At 37.7% G+C, this 20,228-nt stretch overlaps 3 protein-coding genes across 5 annotated transcripts in view; 1 reads left to right on the top strand and 2 right to left on the bottom strand.

The window, feature by feature from the left end:
* Nucleotides 1-20,228, top strand: part of LOC129579096 (nucleolysin TIAR) — a 456,813-nt gene that overhangs the window by 14,912 nt on the left and 421,673 nt on the right. The window lies entirely within an intron of this gene.
* On the bottom strand, nucleotides 494-6,528 carry LOC129579064 (CD109 antigen-like). Its single transcript, XM_055468637.1, has 8 exons — nucleotides 5,918-6,528; nucleotides 4,094-5,300; nucleotides 3,918-4,012; nucleotides 1,953-3,831; nucleotides 1,706-1,886; nucleotides 1,122-1,623; nucleotides 777-1,057; nucleotides 494-716 (listed from the first exon to the last, which is right to left on the bottom strand). Exons 1-8 carry the CDS (start codon nucleotides 5,989-5,991, stop codon nucleotides 625-627), a joined length of 4,311 nt encoding a protein of 1,436 aa, XP_055324612.1. The 5' UTR covers nucleotides 5,992-6,528; the 3' UTR covers nucleotides 494-624.
* Nucleotides 6,641-12,937, bottom strand: LOC129579063 (thioester-containing protein 1 allele S3-like). The gene is made up of 14 exons (XM_055468636.1): nucleotides 12,879-12,937; nucleotides 12,598-12,796; nucleotides 12,111-12,525; nucleotides 11,886-12,017; nucleotides 11,439-11,787; nucleotides 11,032-11,330; nucleotides 10,808-10,902; nucleotides 10,202-10,718; nucleotides 10,088-10,127; nucleotides 9,780-9,996; nucleotides 8,446-9,701; nucleotides 7,706-8,237; nucleotides 7,127-7,407; nucleotides 6,641-7,023 (listed from the first exon to the last, which is right to left on the bottom strand). The coding sequence occupies exons 1-14, from the start codon at nucleotides 12,901-12,903 to the stop codon at nucleotides 6,974-6,976; spliced, it is 4,407 nt and encodes a 1,468-aa protein (XP_055324611.1). The 5' UTR covers nucleotides 12,904-12,937; the 3' UTR covers nucleotides 6,641-6,973.

The following is a 20,228-nucleotide window of genomic DNA, read 5'->3' as shown; positions in this document are numbered from 1 at the left end:
AGAAATTTCGGCTAAACAGATAAATCGCATGAGCTCTTTCAAATTCCAATTGTGTGAGATTAAAATTAGTGTATGTTTCAAAGACTCTATATTGGAAAAGGAAGAGTATGTTTTGAAGTGGTGAGCAAATATAAGTTCATTGACTTTTGCAAAGCTATACAGTTTGACAAAATCAACAATTTTTGCGAAGACACCAGTTCGATAATTCTTAATGATAAATTAAAAATGGCAAAAAATTATGAGTGAAACATACTCTAATTTATCAAAATATAAGTCATGGAAAGAACATACACGAACTCTCAATTTCTCACCCATTAATACTTAGGCGTCGCATATGTAATGCGTGGACTTGGCTTAATACCAATGAACACATTTAAACAACAAAATTGTTTTGTTTTAGTCATATTCAGTTTTCTTCTAAAAACGCTTAGAATTAAGTGCTTTTTTATACAGCTGAAATTGTAGAAAATTATCAACAAAAAGCTAGTTTGTGTTTATTTGAATTGATAATTTATTTCAACATTTGAACATATTTTTTCAACAATTCTTGAATGAGCTTAAGCTCAGTTTTGTCGGGATCATATTGGCCCTGATTACGGAAACAAAGTTCGTTGAAATTGCAAATTATTTTTTGCATGACTTTGAGCATTCATCGCCTTCGCAGATGTCACAAGAAGTAACAAATGGAATTTCATAGAATTCTCGTGCGCTTCGTGCTGCAAAAAGGGAAAAGATTAGTTGTTAGTTCAAATAGAACTAATGTTTGAAATACTTACAGCTGTCATAATAGTCGTAGATTCGCACTGGTACTGGCTTATTTTCGGCAACTTTGTGCGATCGGTATCCCTGAACTTGCACACAAATCTCTTCGTTTGCCAACATTTGATCGAAGTAAATGTTTGCAACTGTTTCGCCATTTGTGGTCTCTACCAACTTAACATGTGGCTTTTTCAGAAGTTCAGACAATCGGTCCTTTTCAACGAGAAAACCGCTCGGCATTCCCACTTCTACGATCACCATATTCGAATGTTTCTCATCTTCACTCTTTGGATTAAATCTGAAAAAATTTATTTTCAATATGAAAACCGCTTTTTGTTTGATAAAACACAATGCACACAAACCTTGAGCAAACTTCAACATTCAAATGGCCCGCCGTAGTTTCGAGTACTTTGGGTTTTAGTGTGAATGTGGTATAAACATCACTGTTATTCAGATTGTATCGGTACGACAATTGGAATAAGGCGAATCCATGGCCGGAGGCAGCCAATTCTACTGATTCTGTGTTCGATGGCAAATCGATTCTTTGCAGTACCAGCCCATTCACATTGTTCACCTTTAGAACATGGTCTTCGGTGGAATGCACTTTTAGCTCAACATTGTTGTCTTTGTTGGTTAGGAATCGACCATATGTTGCTAAAGACTCCAACCCAATAACGGTATCTTGTGTTCCAATGAAACCACCTTGGTCATTTCGTTTGCTCAACAACCATTTGAAGTATGGAAGAGCTTCAGCGAAACGTTTCCCTTCAATGAGTGAAAGCAATCCATACGAGGTGATTTCAACGTCAATCGATTCCGATGGACGTTCATTTGGCTTCGATTTAGTCCACCATTTATGTTGATCTGTAAGAAAATTGAAAGATTCGTTACATACACTACAGTCATGTCGTCAAATTCTTGTTTTCAATTGACCCAAAAAACATACCTTTGATTTTTGATTTGCTGATCAAATCGTCCAAAGCTTGATCTTTTGTTGGATGATCGGCTAATTGCAAAGCATAGACGGCGACTGCTTGAGCATATGGATTGTCAATATCTTTGATATTCGATACGATGTTATTAATTGCTTTATTCACTGTCTCTTCATATTTCCAATCCTTTGATTTCTGTAAAAGTAAATCATGTTATCCAAATATCAAAATATTCCTTCTGTTCTCTTCGGAAGAAGTTACCTTATTTTTCAAGAAAGCAATTGCTGTGTATGCAGTCAAAGCGATTCCCTTGCTGGATCCACCTTGCATAACTTGATGTGAAACTTGTCCGAATTCTGGGAAGCTTCCATCGGCGGCTTGCACGTCACTGAGGAATTTCAAAGCTTCGTCGATCACTTTGCTATCGACGTCGATGTAGTCTTCTGCTTGTTTGAATGACTTTGCAACGAATGCCGTTAACCAGGTGCTACCCTTACGATCCAGTTTACCGAATGAACTGAACGAACCATTGTTGTGGCGATAGGTCAACTCGCGTTGGTATCCACTCAATAAATATTTGATGGCTTTGTCTTTGATAGCCGGATCGAGATTGCCGGCAGCTTTCAAATAGTCCAAAACGACAATATTTGGAACAAATTTTAGCATATTTTGTTCTCCACAGCCAGTGGGCAATCGAATGAGCTGATGCAAGTTCTGGATAGCTCCTCCGAGCAAATCGCCAATTGCGTTTACATTGATTTTCAATGAACCAGGTACGGCATTCTCGGGAACATCGACGTTTTGAACAGCATCGAACTTGTCCACCTCTCGCAGGTCAACGAACACGGCTTTGTTGATGAATTGTGGAACACCTTCCGGATCAACTTGCAAGATTCGGACAACTGCATCGCCAGCAACGGCCGAAGTGGCCGTCACTTTCAGTGGAATCTGTCCAACCGATGTGAATCTGACGAGGAATGTTGATGAGACACCAGAGTTCGATGCAACTGATACTGTTCGTTCTCTTGTTGAATGTTCGCCTTCGACATCGTCCACAAACTCGAAGTCACCGTTCTCATTGTCCAGCACCACATCGGCGGTGAGATCCGTGTTCAAATAGTTGAATAAGACGACCGGCACTGCCACCACTTCACCTCGCTTCACTGAGTACGGAAGATTCAGAGACACGAAGAATGGCTGGAAGACATTCAACGTTTTCGGGTTCTTCGTCAAACCAAGTCCGTTTGCTCCATTAACTGAGAAAGCGCTAATGACCCATGATGTGATTGTGTCTGGCACCTTTCTCGTCAGCGTAACAGTTCCATTTGGATTATTCACATCAATATCTTCCCACAGCCACGTTTCGGGGAACTCAGTACGAACTCTCGGCGGTTCAATTGGTCCTGAATCAATAGCATCTTCAAGCGTTGCTCTATCTGCAAATGAACTTTCCACGGCAGCGAATGCCTGTGGTGCTGCTGGTGCTGCCATTGCCAAACCAAATCCACCTCCTAATCTATTGACATGATATTTTCTGTAAATAGGAGTGGTTGAATAGTATCTATCCTGAAAGTATTTGTAGATATCTTGCTTGGCATTGGTAAAGAGAATGAAATCGCTGCGTTCGAATGGTCTGAAATAATCATTCATATAGTTGCGTGGTTCAACGCTCCATGGTCCTGTTTCGGTTGGATGGAATTGGTGTTGATAATTTTTCATTTCACTGAACGCTTCTTCTTTGGTCAAACCATCATTTTTCTTCAGCAACAACACACTTTGATCGACTCCCATTAAACCAACATATGAATCAGGGCTTGTGATTATATCGACATTGATATCTTTGCCTGGTTGAGACTCCGCAGTTGACAACTTCAATTTGACGAAGTTATTCAAATCATCTTCAATCGTGACTTCGGTTCTCGTAGCGACGATTTCACCATTTTTGAAGCGATAAACAATCAATGTGGCGGTTGGAACGAGATCAAAGGTTGCTTTGAATTTGAATACGTGATATTTGCGATTTGGCACAGCAACATTCTCAGCGTAAATCAATTTTCCATGACCAATCACCTGATATGTGAAGTTTTGAAGTAAATGGCTCGATTGCACTTCGACAAAAATATTTTTGTTCAAGGTCGGACTGCAAAGAGATTATTTAGGTTCATTACGTGACATTCTTTTATCATAAACGAAAATATTTATTCCGATTTAGAGCAAGCATTTTACCGTTTCGTCAAGATTTTAGCTTCTAGTTCGGATGGTTCAGCAATTGTAAGTGGATAGAAAAAGCCCAAATCTGATTCTTCGTCTACATATTTAGCCTGAAAAGAATGATATTGTTTATTTTTTTCTCTTCTCGCTTGTGAATAAAAATTTACATGGACGGAAAAAGGAATTCTTACTTGTAAATATAATTGTGTTTCGTTTGTAAACGTTGGTATTCTGATATCCGCAGTACCGTTTGCGTTCAGCTCGAATTTATGGTATGTAACACGCTCGTTTGAATTGTATCGATCAACGATTTTTCCAACTGTGATCCATTTGGTTTCCTCATTCAGCAAAACTGGTGAATTATCATGATGCTTTACGCTGACCGAGAATGTAATTGGCAATCCTGGACTGAATTCATTTTTCAATTCATGTGACTCAAACTTGTAACGGGATTGATGGATGGTAATGTGTTTTGATGTCGACTGATTGCGACCAGTCAACTCTTCAATGACCGTTGCCTTCAGTTCATAGTTTTTCTGTTGTGTGTATTCGGGGAATTCCAACTTCAAATCATTTTCAACATCGAATTCAACAGTTCCTTTGCCATCGATTGGAATGGTTTTCAAAATACTATCTTGGTTGTGACTGATGTGCGGTCGATATGAATACGACACTGTTGGTGTTAGTGATACAATCGCTTCTCCTTTTACCAATTTACCATAAGTGTACTTTGAACGAACAATGGCACGGATTTTACCATCTTTTGCCGAAAATTCCGTCGGTGAATCGATTGAGACGTCGAATTTCGGTAAAACATATTCAGCTACTTCGATCTCTTTGGTTTTGATCTCTTGTCCAACTTTAGCTTCGAATTTCCAATTTCCAAGCACTGGCAATTCAGATAGTTGAATTTCGCTGGTGAAAACGCCTCGTTTTGGTGTCACCTTGAGCCATTGCTTGATACGATTTTTCTCCGGATCGGTGATATGAATGTTGAGAAGGCTATCTGATTGCAGCGTCACCGGTTTCAATTCATGATCAAGCACCAAAACACGGAATTTGATCGTTTCCTCAGGCTTATAAATGGCCTTGTCGGTCTGGATGAAAATCGATACATTTTTCGATTCAATTTTCAATGCTGACTCATTTTTGAAAATAAGTCCAGAGATGCCCTCTGCCACAAATTTATACCCCTTCGAAAAATCCAAATCCTCAATTCGCAACGTAACCAATTCCGTTTGGTTTGAATTGACCGTGACTTCTTTTTCATTTTTATATTTCAAGCCATCTTGAATGCTCAAGCGAAAGGTTGCCGGTTCAGTGTGATCATGAAGTGTTAACGATACTTGATAATCCAAATGTGAACGAATGTGTTCGGGAGCGACGATTGTATAAAAACTGTAAAAACAACAAGTAATTTAGTGCTCTTCTTTGATGAAAATCATTTGTTTCTTTTCATTTGAAAGCAAACAAAAATTCAAGTTAAACAACATTCAATACAGGTCAAGTTTTTCGACTCAAAGATAATTTGAAAGAACAAATGATACTAAATGCTTGTGTTTCATTTCATTATTATCAACTTTTTCGGTTTCCAAAAACTCTATGCAAGTATATGTCATATTTGGAAATTAGCAAAACAAAAAATTAACAACAACAAATATTACGTCAATATTCAAGATGTATATAAGAATCGCTACATTGTGTACGGTGTGGTGCGATTCGTGTAGATTGTGATTGGTTCAAGGCTATTTCAACCGTCAGTAAAATGCAATATCTCTTTTAAGGTACACCGACGCTTGAATTCGTCGAAGTACTCATGGCATTTTCGTTTTTAAAATTTAATTGTTGTTTCTTTTCTTTGTTGGAGGCAATTTTGAAAGGAAATTCAGCGTTTATATATTTTTTTTCACTCAATGCCTTTCGCAAGATTTGTTCACCAAGAAAAAAAATGTATTTCCGATGCAGTTAGAAATCGTTGTGTAAATAACCTTTATCCTTTATATAAATGTACTCACCCGACGCAACTGACATAGCCAATCAACAGCGATGATAGGGCAACAAAAGCCACTAGCGGCGAAATCCGCTGCATTTTTCTCTTTAATATTTTTATAATTTCGTCCAACTATATATCGTTTGTTGTTTGAGTAGAATGAAACTTGTTTGAAAAATCACCTCCCAGTATAAATGAAATGTTACGTGTCTTGTGATGTAATGAACAGCGACTAAATTTATATTCACAAAATGAGATACTTTTATAGAAAAAGAATATTATCTGTTGGCCACTATCTCACGAAACATTCGTTTGGATCGGTGTCGTGGCAAAATATGACAACAAAAAAAAATTAACACACAAAAATGATTGTATTCTCAAACAGTTGACCGAAAGAAGATTGTCACTTATGTAAGGTTGTTTTTAGTTGTTGCTTCAAAGATAGACTAACACGCATTAAGTTAGAATGGCAAACACAAAATTGAAACAACGACACACGTATGTTCAACACATAGCAGCAATGACAAATGAATCGGCCAATTTATGAATAAATATGATGAGCAAATAAACAATGAAAGAAAAAACAATACGAGTACCAGGGCTATACACTGTTTTTTTTTCCTTCTCTCACATAGTAGCATGAATGTCACGAATCAATAGTGGTCATTCTATATGCATATATATTATACACATTGACATATTGCTTTACGACTTATGATACACAACAGCACATTTCCGCACGTACACACACCGGCCGAAAGATTAAATCTTTGTGTGTATTTGTAGTGAATTAGCATTTTTTTCCCATCTCTCTTTCTCATGTCTGTCGGCGTTCATGCTAATTTAATTTAAATGACCTGCTCTCTAATCGGGAATCCCGGTGATTTATCATAAGCGAACAAATTATGGATTTTTTCTCTCTCTCTCTCTCTTATTCATTTTTCTCGCTTTGCTTTATTTGTGTTATTGAAATATATTGACAACAACAATTTGATTAGTACATAAACAAGATAGCATTCATTATTAGATTTTTCTCAGAATTTCTGACTCAGTTGTTTTCGATGTTGATTTGTTGAAATTATTAAACGTTATTGTATTCTGGTACAGTATAAAATGCATTTGCACGGTCGCCTACAATTGATTCGAAAAAAAAAGAATAGACGAGATTATTATGTTTTTTATCTAATTTGCTGATGTCGCTATGGTTTTGAAGAGAAAACTCCATTTTACTCACGACTGTCATAGTAATCATAAATAGCGATGGACACTGGCTTTTGTTTCGCCACTTTGTGTGCTCTGAATGCGTCAAATACAGGGCAAATCTCCTTGTTTGTCTCAAAATTATCGAAGTAAACAACGAAAATGGTGTCAGCATTTTTCGTTTCAACTTTTTTCACATTATACGAATTGGACACATTGATCAACGTATCAGATTCAGCAACGTACCCACTCGGCAATGTCACTTCCAAGATAACCATATTTGTTCGACTCTCTTTGCTTTTGATCGGTTCATATCTAAACAATAGAAAGTTCAATTTTTATCAATGTCGAATGTTGTTGTGCTACAGCACAAATGTACGTGTAATTTCCCCAGTCAGCTCATGTTGATCAGATTTCAAAATGATTTGGAAATTACAAATGTATGAAGAAAAAAAACCAAAGAGCAAAACAAAATCACCGACAGATGATTGATATTAGTAGGAACATGAAATACGATAACAGATTGCTGAAAAAAATGTACACGCAAATGGAGCTGAGCAAAATTGCCCCGATTCTATTCATATACCAATAAGCAAACGCAAATCATAATTACGTGACGCAAACTTGTAGCTTGAGGAATGCTTCATTCGTGTTGTTTAGAATATTGGTTTTTAGCTTGAACGATGGATCCATGTCGGTTTTATTTGTGTGATAATTATAGGACAATTGAAATAAAGCAAAACCATGACCATTCGCTGTTATATTGATTGCACGAACGGTGGATGGTAATTCGTACGTTTGATAAATCAAGGTATTTTCTGGATTAACGCTAAAATGATGGGTGGTATCGTTGAGCAAATTATCCGTTTTCACCATAATTTGTATGTTATTATCTTTGATGGAGATTCGTTCAGCAAACTTTGCCAATGCTTGTAAGCCCATCACTGTATCTTGTGTACTAACAAATCCGCCTTTATTGTTCCGTTGATTGAGCAACCATTTGAAATATGGAAATCCATCGGCAAATCGACCATTCTCAAGTATTGACAGCAAACCGTACGAAGTAATTTCAATGTTTAACGTTTTCGATGATTTATTTATGTTATTTTTGGGCGCCACAACTATAGTCCACCATTTCGAATCATCTAATTTAAAATATCATGATAAATATCATCAAAAAAAATGTTGACGGCAATTCGAAAAAAAAAAAATGCTTTCAAGGTGAAAAAAAAAACTGAAGCACACTCTTGTCGGATGTCGACAATGACATGTGAAATCGGCATAGCATCAACTCAATTGATCTCTTTTGCCTTGTCTACATGATTTGTATGTGAATTTGAAATTTCAATTTACCTTTGGTGGCGGCTTTTCTCAGTAGTTGATCCAAAATATTGTCCTTGTCTGGATGTTCTGCCAATTGCATTGCATATGCAGCCACAGCCAGGGCGTATATATCGTGCTGTGCCTCGAGTGATTTTATCACATATTCAATGGCTTTATCTATAGTTTGATCGTAAGTCGTTTCAACGTCTCTGCTCTCCAAAAATGCCGTCAAAACGTATGCGGTAAGGGCGACGCCTTTGCCGGATCCACCTTGCATGGCTTTGTGTGACACAGTGCCAATCTCTGTGAAGCTTCCGTCGCTGTTTTGTTTTTTGCTCAACCATTTCAGTGCGTCGTCAATGATACTTTCGTCGACATCAATGAATGTGGCCGCCTGTCTGAAGGACTTCGCCACGAACGCTGTGAGCCAAGTGCTGCCGCTTTTATCCGATTTCCCAAATGCACTGAACGAACCATCGTTGTGTCGATAAGTGAGCTCCCGCTGATAACCTTTTTCGGTGTACATTTTTGCCTTTCGTTCGATGTCTGGCTTCAACTGACCGACGGCTTTCAAATACTTCAAAATAACAATGTTCGGTACAAAATTCAACATATTCTGTTCACCGCAACCGGATGGCAAGCGAATCAATTTGTTGAGATTTTTTATCGTTCCACCCAACAAATCACCCACGCAATTTACATCGATTTTTAACGAGTCCATGATTATGTCATCGGGAACGTTAACAGTTAGCATTGATTCGAGCGATGAGGCTTCATTTAAATCGACAAAGAGTGCTGTGTTCTTGAATTTCGGTATTCCTTCCGGTTCAACATGCAAAATCTGTACGATACTATCGCCCGCAAGCGGTGATGTTGCTGTGACTTTTATTGCAATCGCACCAATTTTTTTTGGCCGAATCTTAAACGATGTACTTGCTCCATGATTTGCTACAATCGAAAGCTTTGTTGTGCGCTCCAATTCCGATGACACAATGTTATTGTCCTCAATGAAGTAGAATTCTCCATCGCTGTTGTGAATTGTAATATCCGTATCGGCATCAATGTCTTCCATATAATTGAATATTGCAACAGGAATTGTTAATATTTCACCTCTCTTGATGGAATATGGCAAATTTAATGACACAAAAAACGGTTGAAATACTTCCAAACGACGCGGCGTTTTTGTCAACCCAAGACCAGCCATCGGATTAACGGAAAAAGCACTGATTACCCAAGACGTGATGGTGTCGGGCACATTTTGTTGCAATGTAAATGTTCCATTCAAACTAAAACCAACCGAAAACAAATGAATGGAAAATCTTCTTTTTTTCAACGATTGAGAAACCAGTTGTTTCATTACTTACTCATCGATGTTAATTGTTTGCCAAAGCCATGTTTCGGGAAAATCTTTTCGAACTTTTGGAACATGTGACGGGGCAGCGACAGGAGGTTGTGATGGATGTCTTTGAATCTTGCCGGGTTGGTCTGCATAAACAGAAAAACTTAGGGCTTCCGTATGAGACACAACACCGGCTTTGTTGAACAGAACCGGCTTGTCATATTCACGTATTATCGGATAAACTGAAAGAAATGTACGTATCGATTTTCAAATCTAACAAAACGAAAAAAACAAACAAAGAACGATGGAGATGAGCATTGAACGTTATTTTACCATCTTGTTTTGCATTTGTAAATAGAATCATACGAGTTGACTGCAAAATAGAAACAAAAAATTGAAATTGAAATTGAGGTCATTTTGTTTTACGTGTGTGCATGTTCGGTTTACCTGAAAATCACCCCAGTATTTGTTATAAAAGTACGGTGAATGGCCAAGGCTGGATTTGGCATTCCGCTCATGGAATTGATATTGATACAATTCGCGTTCGTTCCAGGCATCATCGGTCGTTAAATCGTTATTTTTCTTCAACAACAAAACACTTTGATCAACGCCGAGTAGCCCAACATATGATTTAGGTTTAGTTGTAATGCCAATATTCACACTTTCACCCGGCTGAATGCTTGACTCCGACAATTTTAGCTTGATGAAATTGTTCAGATTTTCGCGGATGTCAATGTCCATCTTGGTGGAAATGATGTCGTCATTTTTAAAGTAGTAGACAATAAGATGTGCCGTCGGCAACAAATCAAATGTCGCCAAAAAGTGAAAGACGTGATAATTTCGTTGCGGCACATCCAAACTGTCGGAGTAAATAAGTCTACCCTGGCTGATAACTTGGTACGTGAAACGTTCGAGAATGTCGATTGACTGTATCTCAACGAATATTTCTTGGTTTAAAGTCGGCCTGCAATGGATAATGTTTTAGCATTGTTTTAGTTTTGTGTATGGATTTGTGCAGGTCACGATTTCTGCATTTGGTAAACGAACACACACTTCTTTGTTAATACTTTAATCTCCAAATTTGTTGGTTCAACATTGCTGGTCGGAAACAGGTATCCAATCTCAGCTTCTTCGTCCATGTACTTTGCCTGAAAAAGTATCGTATATTCGAAATAAACTACGATGCTAAGCAACAAAATGGAATGGTCTCACAAAAGATTCGCCAACATCTCTATCTCTTTCTGCCCTCCTCTTCCTCCCTCTTCGATACACCTTACCTTCAATATGAAACCGCTTTCGTCTTTTTTTGATGTCGGCATGCTCAGCAGCATTGTTCCATTGCTAGCTAATTCGTGCTTGGTGTACGTTTCGCTTAGGTTTTTATTATTTGGTATTTTCGAAATAACAATTTCCTTGTTGGCATCGTTCACTCGAACGGGTTTATCGTCTTGATACGTGACAGCCACCAACACTTTGACGGGTATGCCACATTGGAATTGTGGATCGAGATCTACCGCTTTGATTTTATACCGCAACTGATGAATCGTTATATCCTTCGATGCACTTTGATTACGACCTAAAAAAGGTATTTTCATTAATTCGCATATTGCTACCAAACAATTTTCGTTCTCTTTCTCTCTTTATTCCAAAACAATCCGATTCTCAAGTATTCCAGCAAGCATACCTGTCAATTCTTCGACAACGACAACTGACAGAGCGTATGTTGTGCTCCGTTTAAATTCATCAGGTTGAATGTGTAAATCATCGGTAATATCGAATTCAATGGTGCCCTTGCCATCAATGGGAATGGTTTTAGCGACTGTGTCTGTTTCGCGGCGCGTCGACCATGCAAGATAACTGGTTGGCTTTACCGTTACGGTTGCACGACCCTTCACCAATTTGCCATACGTATATTTCGATCGAATTATTGCACGTACTTTGCCATCTTTAACATTAAAGTGCTCCAATGAATCGATTTTAACATCAAATTTCGGCAACACATACTCTTCGACTTGAAGTGTTTTACTTTTCACCTGTGCTTGAGTAAATGTGCATACACATTTTAGTACCTCACATTAGCCAGTTACTTATTTGCATATATAATGAAGTGGCAATCCACTTGAAACTTTACCTCTTCACCGATTTCAGCCGTAATTGTCCAATCCCCAAGCACCGGCTGACTTGAGAGTGGCAATTCAGCTGAAAAAACACCCGTATTTAATTGGCTCTCTTTCCATTGCTTTATACGATTCTTTTCGGCATCCTGCAAAGTAAACGGTTGCACATCAATCAAATTACATTCGACTCACACAAGTATGAATACTGTAAATTTGCACAACCAAACTATAATATTTACCGTTATGAACACTTTTAAATGGGCATCTTCTAAACCAACCGGCTTTAGATTGAAGTCAAGAACTAAGATCCGAAATTTTATCGACTCGCCCGGCTTGTAAATGGCCTTATCAGTTTGAATGAAAATTGAACAGTTTTTCGATTCAACATTCAACAATGTTAAATTCTTGAAAATGATCCCAGAAATGCCTTCGGCCGTAAATTTAAAGTTATTATTTACGATCAAATCGTCCACCGGCAGTACAACCAATTTGGTTTCATCAGACAAAAGTGTTACATCTTTCGTAATTATTGTATCGTCGTCATCTTCAATGCTCAGTTTTATGGTTACCGGTTCGGTTTGATTATGGATAGATACAGATACCCGATAGTCAGAATTTGGACGAATATTCTCCGATGCCACAATTGTATAGAAACTACAAACAAAAAATTTAGAAAGAAAAAATGTTTACACCCAAATATATCATTATCGACATTCCTTTCTATACCCATTATCACAGTGACTAATTCCAAACAGTGGAAGCAGCACACACAAAATAAAGAGCAACTTGCGCAACATTTCAACAATGACTGAACGTCTCGATGAAAGTGTAATGAACGACAAACGAGAAATAGCAAGAGAGAGATATAAAACCAAACCAAAGAAAATATTACACTTCTTCAGGTTCTTGGTGCGACTAAGAGTGTCTAGAATCACAAACCAGTTTGGAAAGAGAGACAAAGTGAAAAATGAAGAAGACTCGTGGTATATCAAGTAATTGAGATAAACCTGAACTATCGATGAGTTGTAGCATAACCAACTCACAGATCAAATGCTGGTTCGTTGTCTATTTACTACTGCTTCAATTTACAAACGTTAAACCACTTCCAACATTATTCACAAAACCGGAGTGGTCAGCGCCAACTTTCAACTATATTTAGACGCACAGATAAAGGACGTTGGTGCGAGTTCAATGTTTGTTTGCGAAGAAAGAATTAAAAATAAACAGAACGAAAAAAAAACACAGTTTACTTGCCATCGAATGGATTGGATAAACTCTCGTAGCCGATTACCTTATAGCATACAACACACGCAATTTAAATATTAACTTGGGGACAAAGTAAATACATGTACACACAAACATGCTATAACGCTTGCTATCATCCATAGCTCAATGCAATAAATCCGATTTATGCTTCCATTATATTTGGACGATATTTTACACATTCGTCTCGGTGCATTGATTTGCTTAGCTTAGCTTCAACATTGTTTGAGGAATAAATAATGCGAATGCACTGCCAGTCCAACAAAAATATGGAAAAACTTCTGATAGACATGCCGAAATACGGCACTGGAGAAAGTTAGAGTTTCATAATGAAAAGACTCATGTGAATATTCATCTTGATGATTTTTCACTCTAATCTGAAATCCACATACACAATTTGGGCATTTGCATGTTTTATTTTTGCAGAACATTGAAGTTGCTGGCTATGTAGCGTTGCTGGTGAACAGATCTGTTTAACAGCAGCTGTTGGTGTGTTAATGTTAAATTTATTTATTTTTTGTTCTGTTTTTATTTGTCTCATTTTTCATTTTTAAGCAATCAACTTCAATGCTGTGTATTTTCGTTTCAATTTTAATTGAATCAACAAAGACCTGTTAAATCTGCTGACTGCATTCAATTTATTCATGCAAAACTGTTAGGATGTTATTGAAAATATGCTCATTTTGGCCTTTTAGAGGAAATTGTGTGAATTTTTATTCGTCACATTTATAGGCATTTCATCTGTTTGAGAAGCTCTTCTGTATAATTCACCGTTGGAATGTACCAAATGAAAATGAATTTTAATCCTGGCCACCGCTTAAATGTCATCAAATATAAATGAAGGTAAAATGGGTTGATGCATTTATGATGACCGATAATCGGACTACGAACGATCACGTTCAAATGATAGCCCATGGCTTGTGTATGCGACCATTTTTATCATGATTTCATGCTTCCATCCACTAGACTCAACAGTTGAATAAAATATTGGGAATACTGCTTTTTGGCCAATTCGGACGCCCATCATGTAATCACAAAAGATTATGCACACAAAAACAGAAACAACAACATATCGAATAATGGTGTTGATTATGGCATCCAAAAACCCATGTTAAAACATTGACATATCATTGGATCGTTGTTTCACTTGTGCGTGACGCAACTGCAGCAGTGGCAATCTAAGAGAGATAGAGAGGCAAACACACATACAGTGATAGAGAGAGAGAGAGAGAGAGAGAGAGAGAGAGAGAGAGAGAGAGAGAGTGAGTGAATGAGCAATGGGATGGGAATGTGAAAAAAGACGGCGGTCAAACCGTTTTCCACGAATCCAGCGGAAATTGCTTTGTGCCCTTGCATATCCAGCCTTTGTGGTGGTGGTGGTTGGTTAGTTATGGCTTCGACTGGAAGTATGCGATTATAAGTCGACTCTTCATTTATATCGCTTCCGATCGAGTCAATTCATCAAAAACCATTTGGGCCCGGGCAGCGGAAAACCAGGAAAATCACGCATTGGACCCATGAATTCTTTGACCCATGACGTGAAAGAAAAAGCGAACAGATTTTATTATTTGATATGTTCAGTTCAGAAGTTTTACGACCAGTTCAATAATTGAACGATTATCATGGATGTTTAACCATGGCAGACGGTGAATGTGCGCTTCACTAAATGCTTTGTCTTAAATTACATTCGCACATATCATCGAATGTGATGCGGGCACAGCTCATTCACAGTCTTAGACTGTCAGTCTAATCAAATAATATTCAATCACAGAATGTTGGTCGTTTTGTGTGCACGATCCATATTAAATTAACATATTCGACGCCAAACTTAACCGTTGCAATTAAAAATTCAGCTCCATTCCATTCACTGCTTGCAAAATGAGTACAACAATCCAAAGAGGAAGCAACCAAGCTCAAGCTTAATCTAACTGCATCAACATTCTTTTTCTGGCATTTTTCTCTCTTTGCTTTCGTCGTTGATCGCTTACATTTAAATCAAAGAAACAAGCTGAAAAGTTTTTATTGTTACTTGAGCCCTGCACTCTTGCCAATGTTGCAAATTAACTGCTCTTTTGAATGCAAACGGCACATTCTTTTTGCTCACTCTGTTCTTCTTCGTTTTCAATTTTCTCTCTTTCTCTCCCCCCTCTCTCAATCTATGTGTGTGTATTCGCCCTTACTCCTTTTGTTTTATTTCATAGTAAACATTTTATTTGAAAGTTAATTTACGTGTACGAGTGTGTTGATTCCGTGGGTTCATTTGTTTTTGCACACATCATACACATGCACACTCGCCGAATTTGACTATTGTTGAATCTTTGCACTTTTATGCTCGGTGCTCGCAATTTCCATCGACCGAAGGGAAGAGATTGTGTTATTTAAATCAAATTGAACTAACTAGACGTATGCAGTGTATGTTTGAATGTTCATAAGCCGCTTTGGTTGGATGAAAATCAGTGGATTCAGAAGCAAGTAGCATTTGGCATACGTGTCCTGAAACATGGTGATTTTGTTAGTTTGGCACTGAATAGAGACTTTACATGAACCTGTGCACTGTTTACACTGAATGCTGTGTGTTTGGCACAAAGGCGGCAAGGCCAATGAAGAAGCGCAAACTTACATTGCGAAGAAAAAACAACAACAACAACAGCAGCAGCAGTACAGTATCCAGCGTGAAACAGTGGAGCTAAAATAGGAAACGGGCGCGCGAGTGAGTGGGACAAAGTGCGATCGGCAGCATGGAAGAGACACAGACAAAAGGGAAAAAGTCGGAAAATGTGTTGTATTAAAAAAGTTTTTCTTGAATGGGTTTCGCTGCTAACTTGAATAACATCTCAATTCAATTAAATGCAGAAACGGTTTTGTGTATTTGGCATGCTCATTCATTGAAAAATTGTTCGCTGAGCAATCTTTTTTTTCCCGTTCGGAAGACAAAATGCTTTCGTTGACGCGCACATGGCTCGTATTTACAGAAACACACAGCGAATCAAACGAAAATTGAAGCAAGAGAATTTCAATACGCTTGAAATCAGTCGATTTAATTTTCGATGTATACATTTCCATGCTGCACATACAGTCATATGAACCAATGCAATGAACGCGAAATCCATTTGATAAGATTTACAAAGATCATTTTCATGTGCAGATGCGCGCCATCGCGCCTCCGCTTCAACCAAACAATACCATGACACATGAATAGCAGCACTCTAATTGGTTGTTTGATAACACTGAAATCAACAACTTGCTACTATTCCGTAATCTTTGACATAAATTGTTCAAATGTCAATGAAGGTAGACGAAAAAAAAAGTGTTGGAACATATCCGATGTTGAGCCACACCATCGATTCAATTGATAAAACAGTCAAGCGTCATTAAACTTTTCAGGCGAACGGTTTTTCGTTTTTCGTTGTTCATGACAAAAGTTTAAACTTGAAGAATGTTTCAAAAGCGTTTAACTGCGAAAATGCATCTTCTTACGTATTTGGATTCGGTTTGCGTTTGATGCTTTTACATACTGTGTGTCAAGACTGATTGTCGGAATTCCGTTGATATCGGATGTAATAATCACCTCACCAGCAAAAACAAGAAAAAGAATTAGAATTAAACGGTAAAGGTAACGTAAATAAACAGTGGATTGTTCAATATTCATATCCGCGATAGGATTAGGATGTTGTGCTACTCTATTCGGTTCCAGCCAATCGCTTCAAAGTTGCGCAACAATGTATCTTTCGACTCCTTTTGTGTGTTAAATGCAACAGACAAACGCCACTACATAAATATCTTTTCATCCGTTCTCTTAAGGAAATACTCTAATTCATTTACTCTTAGTGTTTACTCGCGTCAGCATGTAAATTAGTTGGTCCTTGTTGGATTCCTTTTTGTTCGCGTTGATCCGAAATTAACGTTTTAAAGTATACCGCAAGCCTGAATTCAAGTATTCTCCATGAATCGCGTACAATGTCAGCCAACGGAAGCAAAAAGAAGCATATATGTATGTATACAGCGAAAGCATATTTTCTGTATCGTTTTTTTTTTGGCTGCTTCCGTTCCTTGTTCGAGAAATATTTCGCAAAGCATTGCCGAGATGTTTACAATTTAAACAATTTTCCCTTGTTTTACTTCGGCATTGCGTTACGTTGCCGAATACGTTCACGTTTAACATTTCACGTTCACGTTCACGTTCGGTGAATGTTCTTCTTTTTTTTTCTAAATCCATAAAGCTCTAGGCTGAATAAAGATTGTTGCATACATGGGTATTATGCTCAGGCGCATGTAAATGGAAACTCCAACTGTAACCGCTTAGGTTAATCACAATGAAAGGCTATGCAACAATACACAAAAGACGAAACGCATATCGAGAGAAAAGTTGTAGACTACCAAAAAGCGCTAGCTCGTTGCTGCAATCAACAATGCTACGGCCATGTGGTTGCTTCGGCTTTCATTTTCCTAATATATGTTTATAATACTACGGTATAAATACGTAGGCGTACATAAAATATAAACTGTTAAATGCACATATATATTGTGGTGGTCGGTACGTGATGTGTGTGTAAGTGCCATACCATTTGAAGGCATTTTTTTCTTCCTCCACATTACCATAAACCATGCGGGTTTATTTGGAATGAAGACGAAACTGAGAAACTGAAACTCCAACCAATGCTGGAAGTACAAGAACACTGGTGCGCATGAAAGAATGAATGAGGCGAGAAAGACACAACGCAGAGATGAGAATGTCGAACAGCGACCGTTTTGCATACACGACATTAATCATTGAAGACATAATGTTTCTTTTTTTTCATAAATTTATTTTTAAATTCGACAAGTTAAAGTACAGGCTCACGTTCATAAACCTTTTGTTTAGCAGTGCAAGCTGTATGTTTCTTGTTATTTTTTTTTTCTTATCCGGTCTCGGTCGTTGCATTCTGATCATTTATATTTACGCATTTTCACGTCTGCTAGCATGGAAAACAGGGTGACTAGAATTCCTATCAGTTTTGAAAAAGAAGAGAGAAATAGTAAACTAATGTCTTCCCATAATTATGGTCAGTTAATTTTTTAACTTGATCAATAACCGGAAATCAAATGATTGCTTTGCTCGCTCTGTGTCATCAAATAGATAAATATGGACGATAACACATCAAAATGACATTTGTAAAACCAATGGAACCATTACTAATAATAACTCAATTTTATAAACCATTTGGAGTGTGTGTGTGTTTTTCGCAATTTTATTGTCGTTTATGTTTTTGCTCAATGTTCGGGGCCGAACGCGTTCTATTTGCTTTGAAATACACAGGATAGATAGTACGAATGTGTGTAGTGCATCATAGGTTCTTCGACTGTGGCAGCCATCGTCATAAGCGATGGAAAAATGGGGAAAAATAAAAAGAAATATGTAAAAGAATTGCCGAATAGAAAAATTGGCCATGGGAATAGCTCATTCCGGATGGCAATTCGAAATCGAACATATGGGTAAGACTGGTGTAGCGTGTGCGTGTGTGTGTGTGTGTGTGTGTGTGTATTTGTGTACAGAGAGTACAATTCGTTGCGATATGCCTTCAGTATTTCTACGAAGAAACGAATGGAAAAAGGGCAATAACAATGATAGAAGCGATACAATGATTACAATTGATTACTCAGCACCAGAGTTGCCTTACAGCATCGGAAATTACGCACCATATGCCATTCGCTTATACACAGCTTGGATATTATCTTTGTCTCAATATTATCGCCCTATCATGTTTTCCCTCTCTCTCTCACACTCTACCCCTCACGCTCCGTCTTTGTCGTCTATTGTTTCATTCGTGTCGAAAATTACTTTCGCCGTCCATTGGCACATAAGGCACATGAATTAAATTCTTCCATTGGATTTTTGCATATAGTGTGTATAATCGGTGTGTTTCATTTTCGTTGTTATATTTTTGTTTTCTCAAAAATTTCACGCTACGATATCATACACCTCACTCAGTGTGAAACCGAAGCTGTGTTGCTGTTGACTTGTATGGATCAACCGTTAATTTATAACCAAAACTTCGAAAGAATAAGCTTATACTGGGATTTGGATGTTCAAAGCAACAACTTTATCTTTGTACTTTTTGTGGTCGTCTTCTTTTTCTTCTTTGCTATCGATTTTTTTTTATTCTTCGTTATTCTAAATCCAATTTGATGAATCTTCAAAAGGTTCATTTAGCTCGTTTTAATTTCCCTGTTCAGAGAGCCAAACATTTCGAAGGGAAAAAATGGCAAATAGCAAAGAAGGTTAATGAATACGATTAATTATTAAAGGAATAGGTTTGAGAATAGTGGTAGATGTACCAAATTGCGGCACAAAATGAAAACGGTGATAAAGGGAAGAAAGAACTGAGAAAAAATACCGACTGAAACAAGAACTGAATTATGGACGTTGGCGTTGAAAAGATGAACGATTTTCATTCTGACAAGATAAAAACTTTACGAACGAATGTCAAAGTACTGTTATGAAAGCGCTGCTGTGATGGTGAAGAATGAAAGAAAAAACGAGAGCACCCATCCACTCGCTCTCAATCCGAATGGTTTTCCCTTGTATTTCCCTTGTATCTATGCATCTTCTTCTGTTTTTTTTTTCTTCGTTGTTTTCGAACATTTGATAAAAGATTCGGTTGAAGAAAGTCAAATCAACGGGCAAAGAGATACGAAACAAAGAAACTGGGACTGGTGAACACAAGTTCCTTAAGTTTTGCTGTAGTTCTTTTGTAATAACCTCAACAAAAAACGACAAATGCATTGCCCGGTCAGAATTCAACAGATATCATCAGTGTTACGTTTCGAATGTGATAAAATGTTGCTTTGTTTTTGTCTGTTCTACGTTCGCACCAACCGACAAAACGACTGACGGACAGATGGAGACGGACGTAGAGACACAGGAACAGAAACAGAGACAGACATGAACTCGATCAACAAACACACAGAATGGAAAAAGGTTTGGGTAAAAAGTTTTCCATTTCGAAAAACTAACAAATTTACAGCGGCGAAAATTGCAAAGATGGCGAAACCATGCAAAACCGTGGAACCGTTTCATAACAATACAAAATATTTTAAGTGGAATAAACCCGCAC

Source organism: Sitodiplosis mosellana, unplaced genomic scaffold, assembly GCF_009176505.1.
Source record: "Sitodiplosis mosellana isolate CC-2019 unplaced genomic scaffold, AAFC_SMos_1.0 Smas_scaffold_6226, whole genome shotgun sequence".
Taxonomy (NCBI): Eukaryota; Metazoa; Arthropoda; class Insecta; order Diptera; family Cecidomyiidae; genus Sitodiplosis; species Sitodiplosis mosellana.
This window is presented reverse-complemented; position numbering and strand designations above follow the sequence as displayed.

What these genes read in the sequence shown, in the direction of transcription:
- LOC129579064 (XM_055468637.1), bottom strand. Translation starts at nt 5,991, where the DNA reads ATGCAGCGGATTTCGCCGCTAGTGGCTTTTGTTGCCCTATCATCGCTG. An exon ending in AATGTTGAAGTTTGCTCAAG is followed by an intron (nt 1,058 to 1,121) that starts GTTTGTGTGCAT and finishes AAATTTTTTCAG; the next exon opens with ATTTAATCCAAAGAGTGAAG. An exon ending in CTACGACTATTATGACAGCT is followed by an intron (nt 717 to 776) that starts GTAAGTATTTCA and finishes CCCTTTTTGCAG; the next exon opens with CACGAAGCGCACGAGAATTC.
- LOC129579063 (XM_055468636.1), bottom strand. Translation starts at nt 12,903, where the DNA reads ATGCTACAACTCATCGATAGTTCAG. An exon ending in CGTTGTCGAAGAATTGACAG is followed by an intron (nt 11,331 to 11,438) that starts GTATGCTTGCTG and finishes TACCTTTTTTAG; the next exon opens with GTCGTAATCAAAGTGCATCG. An exon ending in AATACTGGGGTGATTTTCAG is followed by an intron (nt 10,128 to 10,201) that starts GTAAACCGAACA and finishes TCTATTTTGCAG; the next exon opens with TCAACTCGTATGATTCTATT.